Source organism: Triturus cristatus, chromosome 4_2 (assembly GCF_964204655.1).
Source record: "Triturus cristatus chromosome 4_2, aTriCri1.1, whole genome shotgun sequence".
Lineage (NCBI taxonomy): Eukaryota > Metazoa > Chordata > Amphibia > Caudata > Salamandridae > Triturus > Triturus cristatus.
In genome coordinates, this window is record NC_140586.1 from 239,256,773 (window position 1) to 239,265,523 (window position 8,751).

Below are 8,751 nucleotides of genomic sequence, written 5' to 3' on the forward strand. Positions count from 1 at the left end.
AAGCTTATCTGAGCTGTGTTGGATGAGAATGTGAGCTATTCTGCCCATTACAGTGCCTTTCAAGGTTTTTTTTGTTTTTTTGGTAGAGTTCTATATAGCGCAAACTTGACCCGAATCAGGTATCTGAGCGCTTTACATAGCACCAGTTACGTTACATAAGGACACACATTCATTTTTGTTAGGCACGGGGAGATTAAGTGATTTGCCTAGAATCACAGGATGTTCAGCGTCCTTGCCGAGACTCACACCCAGTTCCCCTGATTCGAGGTTGACCGCCCTAGCCGTTAGGCCAACTCCTCTCCCCTTTGTATTGCCAACTCGCACCTTGCCCTTAACCAACCTCAATCGCCTCTTACGATTTAGCTGAAGCTTATTAAATTGCTGGCCCAGTTCAGACTTGACTACAGATCTGTCCATTTGCCTTATCTTTTTTTTTAATGTAATTGTGTCATCTCTTCCTCGCTCTCTTGTCATGTGCACTTGTGTCACAAGTCTCTTGTCAATGCCCACATCACCTCCCAGATCTCCTGTTACTGTTCTTTTCCCTCATCAGAGTCTGCCTCCCTGTCAGGGTCCTCTGCCATTATTAACTCCATCTCCCGTCGCTCTCCTCTTCTCCCCTTTCTATCACCTTTCCAGCAGTATCCTCATATCCAGTATCGTCTGCATCCAACCTCTCTGAAAACTTCCCCTTATGCCCTTCTTTGACCCTCTCTCTAATCTTGGTTCTTGTCATGTCACTGACTGCGACGGCTCCTCTGCTAAGGCGGAGGAGCGTTGACCCACTACTCTCCGAGCAGTTCAAAAAGGAAAAATAATAACGCAACATTATCATTTTATTTTTCCGTACTAGCTTAGGTGCAGGGTGGTGCTGGACTGGCCAGAGCAGGGGACGGAGTGGTGGGCACTCTCGATATGCACATGACTGTTTGGCTGGCTGTCTTGCACCAGCCAAACAGTCATGCACACTTAACATGCACAGGCTCCCACTCCCTGTCTGAGCGCTGAACCACGGTGCTAAACCAATCGCAACACTGCTGTCTTGCTGGTGACAGCAGTGTCATGATTGGCTTAGGAGAGCCTGTGTGCTTCCTGCTACCCCCCCCCCCCCATCCCGTTTGGTAGCAGCCACCTCTGGTCACTGACCACTTCCCTGTAACTGTCCAACTTCCACCGTCACTGCCCCTCTCAATTGTCAATGCCCCCTCCCTCCTCAAATTTTATGAGTGTCACATTTCCTATCAGTGTCCACCTCTCCTGTCACTGCCAACTTATCCTGTCCTATCTAGCCTTTCCTGTCACTATCCAAAACCTCCAAATCCAACCTCTTCTGTCACTGGGTACCTTTACAGTCGCTGTCCCCTCTTCATTCATTGTCCACCTTTTCATGTCACTATGGGCTTTCTGTCACTGTTCATTTCTGCTGTCATGCCCTTTCGATTATCAATCATCTCAGAAGTTGTTTCACTTCCCCTGTCGCTCAATCCCCATCATTTCTGCTTAATCGCTGCCTCCTCTCAATGCCCACCTTGCCCTGTCAGTGCCCCTCTCCAGTCAATGCAAGGTTCTGTCACTGCTCACCTCTCTTGTCACACCATGTACATTATCGTTCCTCACTGCCATGGTATGCAAGGAATTCACACTGGTAATAGCTTTGTACATTCAGTGTTGTTCCACATCATTTAGCATTGTGCCACTGTGCTAAAAATAGTAACATTTATACAAACTAGTTAATGCCTCCCCTGTACTTATTCGTAGGTATTTCATGTTTTGTATATAATACGTACATTACATTATTCAGGTGGGTACTTTCATATTGTTACCATTCACAGTGAGTAAAGGCAATTAATACCATTCCAGCCCTTTCACTTGAGTAAAGAGGAGGTTGATGAGGTCTCCGCTGCTGATGCCAGGACAGACTTGTGGTTGAACTTTGAATGTCAAGGGACCAGCCTGCTATACAACTCCTCTTGTATCTCTTTCTCTATGTATCATTTAGCCAACATTGAACCTTCTCATGGCCCCTATACTTTTAAAAAGTTTAGTGCGTATTGATTCCCTTTTTGCTAATGAGTTGGATGAATGACTGGCAGTCCCTTTTTAGGTCTTGCCGAGGCAGCACATGCGCTGTCTCTGCGAGACATGCTGTATCTACTGTATGGGGTTTCGGCACACCCCTCGCTTGTCATTAGTGCCTTAGTGCGTCTTTTAAAATCCTGTTCTATTGATTGGTGAATCCATCACATTTGTCCCGTCTTTAGTGTTTTCATTCCGCCCATGGGGACTGGTCCTTTCATATATCTTCTTTCTCCCGTGTGCGTTTACGTTGTTCTTGATGGACTATTTTTTAAGTTTCTCTTGCCTCGGGATTGTGGATTGTTGGGTTTCAAGGGTAGTGAACAACTGCGCTTAAGCTGACACAATTCCGCTCTTAGCTGACGACATTTTCATTTTTAAATCTATCCTCTCAACTTGTTCACACAATCACCCCTCATCCGTGTTAATGCATATTTTAATTTGAGCTTTTGTATATAAAAAATGTTTACAATATTGCAAACTCACCCCAAGATATCGGAGGGCTTTATACAGAGCCTCCTGTCGATACTCGACCCTCCCCGCCCTAGTTTCAATTCCGCCCTCAGAACGTGAGTGGAAATCAAGTGTTCGAATGTTAAATCCATGAGTGGGACATCAGAAATACGCGTGTACTTGCGGGGGCCATTTTGAAGCAGGATGCATTCTTTTACCACTCAAGAATTACCTTCATCCCGATAATTACTGTGTAAAAAAAAAAAAACCTTTGCTTTGTTTTTTTTAATTCAACTTACCAGTAAGCATTACAAGAAATTACTTTTTTTCCTAAAATTAAAATGTATTGTATCTATTTTCCTGACTGCCCAACTCCAGAAACACGGACTGTACTTTTTCCAAGCAGCGTTCTAGTATATAAGGAAGTGGCACCAGTTTCCTTCAGGCAGCTTCTCTTTGCTTCCAGTCATCCACGTGGGAGATCGTTTTAACTGCTGGCCTCAGACTTGTTAGTTATGGTCTCTTTTTAAAAAAAAAAAACATTTACATTACATTGCTAATAGCGCTTACTCAAAAAAATGCACAACCTATTGCATTGCAATGCTTGTTTCTTTTCTTTTTTTTAATTTAAATGTATCTCTCTTCTCTACACCCAGGATCTGCTCTCTGACAGCCTCCTTGCATGCCCGCAGCCAGACGAAGGCAAAAACCAAAGGAAAGCGACCCGGCAGGCAACAAGAAATTCCAGCCAAAAAGCCCAAGGCAGGCCGGACCAGCAAAACCCAGCGCCGTCGTTTGACTGGAAAACGAGGACAGAACCGAGAGTGATGGCAGGCGAGTGGAACAACAGTGCTGTCTTTGGGAAGAAGTCCTTCTAATTGGATGAGATCGGAGCATGGGATTTTGTTATTTGTGCTGAAGGTCAGATGTTGCTGGCTCGCACTCTTGGCTCATGATACCAAGTCCGAACATTGTGGACATGTGTGGTAGGACAGCCCCGTTTCTCGGACATGTGGAGCCTGGAGCAGTTCCAGTCTCTCCAGTGCATTTAGGGGCCTAATCCTGAGTCCTGACTAGGACAAAGTGCCACAGAATCTTTGTCGTTCCTTTGACACAGCAAAAGGGTCAATACTCTGGGTTTCTACATGGAAGTTGCCAGGATGTGGTGTGAAACATTTTTGCTCTCATGGTGTAGTTTTCAAATACATTTGTTTAGGATAGAACATCTTGGCATGGACGGCAAACTGGGATCTGACAAAGAGCTGTAAGAATCGACCAGTGTGCTTTTTGTTGGCATTGGGAACTGCATCACACCAGCTACTCACCCTTCCCACAAACACGTGCTTATCTTCTTCATGATCATGCCCACCCATGCTTGCCAAATTCTGCTGCTTGCAGTTCCCTGACCTATGTTTGTATATCTGAACATTTTTTTAATAAAGATTTTTGTTGATGCCTTGTTTTGATATAGGTGCATGTTTTTGCTTGGTCCATTGGCTGGTATGTTTAGGTAGTTAATGGAGAAGTAGGGTGGGTCACCTAGTGCGCTGCGACCACTTAAGCTTCTAAAAAATAAGAGTTTTAAACATTGGGAAGAGAAACATAAGCACAGTCCTTCAGCTTCCTCTCCCTTTTACCTTCCCTTGGGCGATATGATATTGCCAGTCAGCATGGCCGCCGACGGATAGTTGTGGAGTAGGTTTCTTAGGCATTTAATCGGTCACACTCCCTTTCTTAGTTCTCAAGTTTTCCAGACAGGGTAATTCTTTTAGTGGCCACTAGCTCTTGAATGATATTCCATTTCTCGAGTGGCAAAGAAGTCACTGCCTCTGAGCAAGTTGCATGTTACACGCATGAAATTGAACATGCACATATTTAAATGGAACTCTATTCCCAAACCGAGACAAACTCCACTGCAAGAGTAGGTGGCAATGAAACCTACTCGCAAAACTAACTCAAGATGATCAGCATTCCAGTCTCTTTGGGATACATGCCTACAAAACCTATTTAGTACAGCATTAAAAACCACCAAGAAATAAAATGTTTACAAAAGAAGTAAGATAAAATATCTGCCTACCCGTCATTTTACCATTTGGTGCCTGCCCCTTCTACTTGCTCTGCAAACGGCTAGGAAGGTGCATAAGAGCCATAGATTATGCAATCCATTATGCAGTCACTCCAGACTGGAGGGATATTTAAAAAAATTTAATTAATTAGCTAATGTATTCACACTGGCTCCCTGCTTGTTCCACAAAGTCGGAAACCCTTCTGCCTCCTTGCCTTCTATCTTCATAGTTCACCTAGAATGAGAAGAAGTGTTTGCTGAAGCTCAAAGATCTATTTACCAGACACAGGACCCTGCTTGTAACTGTAACCACTTAAGGCCAGAACCGTGCTTGCGATTCTGGAGAAACGTGGCCCTATGATCTAACTTGGCAGAAGAGGAAGCTGCTCTTCCAAATTTGGAGCAGACCCCTTACTGACTGCACCAAAACCAAGCACGAGTGAGACATGAGGCAAGTAGAGCAAGGGTTGAGCGATCATACCTCGATTATAGGATCTAGCTAGCGCTGCATAAAACTCTCAAATAAAAAATAAATTAGCAAAAGTGGGCAGAGGACGGAAAGCTTGAGTTTATGAAATAGAAATTGATATATAGGCGTGAGAGGAAATGCGGCGATAAAATCTCAGTTTTGGTAAGATTAATATTGGAAGAGAGTGAGAAGATAACCAAATTTGAACAGAAGAAAGACCAATGGTTTTATTCAGGCACCTCATGGAAAGTCTTGTCGGCATACGAGTGACAGAATTGACCAGAGGAGGAAATAAGGAAAGCACTGGGGTGGGCGTTATAAATGGAGAATTGGAGAGGGCTAAGAACAGAGCTTTGAGAAGCATCAAGTTGGAGAAGTGTCAGTTATGGACTGGCCAGAATGACTTGGAGTGCCCAAAAGGATGTGTCAGCTGTGCTCTAAGTCCAACCAGGTGCAAAACTTGTAGGTTTAAGCCTTACCGTCCTTACCGACCCCCCCCCCCCCCCCCCCCGCCCCCAATGCCAACAGGTGAACCAGAGGTCACTGGTGCCGTAGGTGCTTATACCAAATGAATGTCAATTACACCTGGCCAGTTTTGAGATCTGTGCCCCTGGAGGCCTCTGTTGAATGCCATTGATCCCAGGTGCCAGCAGTCCTTGGCAAAGAACGCAGGACCTTGGAAACCAAGTAGGAGTTGCACCCTGAGCTGTGCTCCAAGCCTCCGACTACCAGGTCTCCTGTAGCTCCACTGACTTAACATAGGAGACTTGCTCCTTGCATCACATATTCATCTTGTTTGGTTTGATGGGACCTCTGCTCACAGTGGGTGGTGGCCTTTTGGGTGACTTTTTATCTGGGGCAGTTTGTCTGATTTTCCGCCACTTCGGCTGAACCTTCTTTGCCTAGAGTTCTTCTCCAGACTGCTGTGAAAGTAAGACATTGTAGCTAGTGTGATATATTGAGCATTCAGTATGGAGACTCTACCGTGTTGAATGTTCTTTATAAACTGCCGATAATTAAAGATTAAAGACCCGGGAGTACCTCAGAGAAGATGTCTGAAATGTTCACTGTTGGGGCCATATGCTACTTTTTTTGGCACAGAAGCGCTACGATTTTTGTTCTGGGATTGTATGTCAGTCCCAGAAAGTGACACAAACTTCTGGCTTTTGTAGTGGTTTTAATTTTGCTGGTATACTTTTCTGTTCAAAGAAGAACTAGGTGTTTATTTACGACAGTCTCGTTCACATTGGACAAGGATGTTTTTTTAGTCGCACGGCTGCTCTTCAAATTCTTTGCCACTTTATGGAGTAAATTTTAAATGCTCGTCCTTTCTATTATTAGAGAGTGATGTGTAAAATGAAAATAAATTGACGTCCACAAGTACTTCAGAATTTGACATACCAGTAGTAAAAAGCGCTACCACCGGCAGATACAGTGCAGTAACCGTAAATACCCCCAAAGCCTAGAGTAGAGAGGCCTTCCAGCAGCTATCGCAAGTTCTACAGAGACCTCTGTCTAATGGCTTTCCTCCAGGAAACCATTTCAAGGTCCCCTTTTTCAGTCTCTTCCCGAATTGTTGCAACTTCTTTCTTCTACAGTTCCATGTACGAAAAGTGTTCAGACCCCTTCCCGTTGTGAAAGGAAATCCAGTTATAAATGATTTTACGCCACCCGAGTATTGTCATGTGGATCCGAAGTAGGGATGAATCCAGCTATTTTTGGCCATGAGCGACTGTGAATCGGGCCATAGGTGTTAGGTGAAGCATCATGTGATGCAGGAGTCTTAAATAAAACTTTTTAAATGAATAAAAATGGCACATTTATAGGTCTTTTCACCCGTTCTCTACTAGCACCGCACCTAGTTCGTTAGTGCCCAGGGGGTAGAGGGAATGTATGAAACAAACCCCAATTCATTTTTCCTGCAAATTATGTCCGGCTGAAGATTCTAGCTTCTTGGCCTTTAAAATAACATTTGCCAGAAACAGCCTTCTCATTGTGCATCTCCTGGTCAGTAAGGAAAGTCCCCTTATTGGTGATTCAGAAACTGACCAAATAAAGAAAATGCTCAGAAATATATAGTATATGAATACTGGTTCATACAGAAATGTATACTAAACTGTAGATTAAGGGCCTGATTTAGAGTTTGGCAGACTGGTTACTCTGTCACAAACACGACTGGTTACCCAGTCGGCCTTATTACAAGTGCCATAGGATACAGTGCACTTGTAATAAGGCAAACAGGATACCCTTTAGGTCTGTGACGGGATAACCCATCTGCAAAACTCTAAATCGGGCCCCTCACCCATTGTAAGAGTATGGCGAAAGTATTTTTCTGGCTGATATGTATTTTAAATGTGTTGCTTGGGCTGTCAGTTTCCTGTGAGCCTGCTGGTGCCAGAAACTGCTTGGTCTCCTTTAAGCAAGGCGGTATGGAAAAACTAGTAGCTGAATATCTAACATGACTCTATGTTGGATATTTCTCACCTAAAGTGTTAAAAACCAGCACAGGACAGCAACATGTTGCCAGTGGAGACTTTTTCCACTATGTAATTCTTTTTAGGCAATGTGCTTCAAAGCTCAATGATGTAAGAGGTCGGGGGTCCCTCCTTCTTAGTGCACTGCCCCCTTTTGCTTCATTATGCAAACGGACTATGGGTGGAATGCTTAAATTAATCTCGGCCACTAGTAATTACTCCCAGTCCATTGTTATTTTGCACACCATGCCATCTCAGCTTGGATGCAGACATATGTAAATCAGTCCTGACCCTCTTCCAATAGCAACCATCCCGCCCGAACTGCCGGCTGTCTCCTTCCTGAACTGGAACACAAGACTGGCTTCTGGGGCTCTTCAGTCAGTTGTAGCTTGGTTTCAGTGACACAGTGATCACGGGACCCATGTCTGGACATACCTGAAGCACTTAAGACATCGCACTGAAGTATGTAAAAAAGTGTATGCAGTTGACACCCTTTTGCTCAAGGGCAATTGGAAAAACATGCACTAGAATACGTTTATCACCAAGAGTTGCCACATAATACACCATCTTGTGCATATTTTGCAAACATTATTTTGTAAACTGACCAACATTTGCTTTTTTTTTTTTTTTTAATTTATATATAAAGTGCTACTCTGTGTACAGTGCATCCGTGGCAGATCCCTTACAAAGTTTTAATTTGGAAATAAGTCCTATGCTGATTGCTGTTTCCAGAAGTTATACTGGTAATAGTGAGGGGGCAACTATTGTCCAGACAGTATTAATATATGTAATACTGACAATATAGAGAAATCATTCTGCCACAAAATGTGCTCCATTGAACTGCATTAATTGCCCCTTCTTGCTGCACAGTTTAACCAACCTTTGTTTTGTTATTCGGGCATCGCTTGCTGCATAATTTCAATGGCCATCGCTGTGATTCAGGGTACAAAATTGTACATGAAACTGTGCATACAGATAAAAGGTAAACTGATTGAAATGATCACAGAAGCAACGGACAGCTGGGAAAACACCGTCTTAAGCTCAATTCTGAGAAGACTGAGTTAGTAATTTTTGGAAACCTGCAACCCAGATGGAACAATCTCTGGTGGCTGGCAGAGATGGGTGAACCACCAATACCAGTTAAGAAGGCAAATAATTTGGGAGTTTTGACTGATAAATTAACACTTTCTCACCAGACCAATGCCATCGTGTCT

At 43.7% G+C, this 8,751-nt stretch overlaps 1 protein-coding gene across 4 annotated transcripts in view; it reads left to right on the plus strand.

Moving 5' to 3' along the window:
• The window catches only part of NOL12 (nucleolar protein 12), a 49,519-nt gene extending 45,530 nt beyond the window's left edge, over nt 1-3,989 (plus strand). For all 4 annotated transcript variants that reach the window (XM_085601379.1, XM_085601380.1, XM_085601382.1 and 1 more), the window contains exon 6: nt 3,186-3,989. In XM_085601379.1, the coding sequence (XP_085457505.1) occupies nt 3,186-3,357 (172 nt within the window). In that variant the 3' untranslated portion in view covers nt 3,358-3,989. The remainder of the gene's footprint in view (nt 1-3,185) is intronic.
• The last annotated feature ends 4,762 nt before the right edge of the window (nt 3,990-8,751 follow it).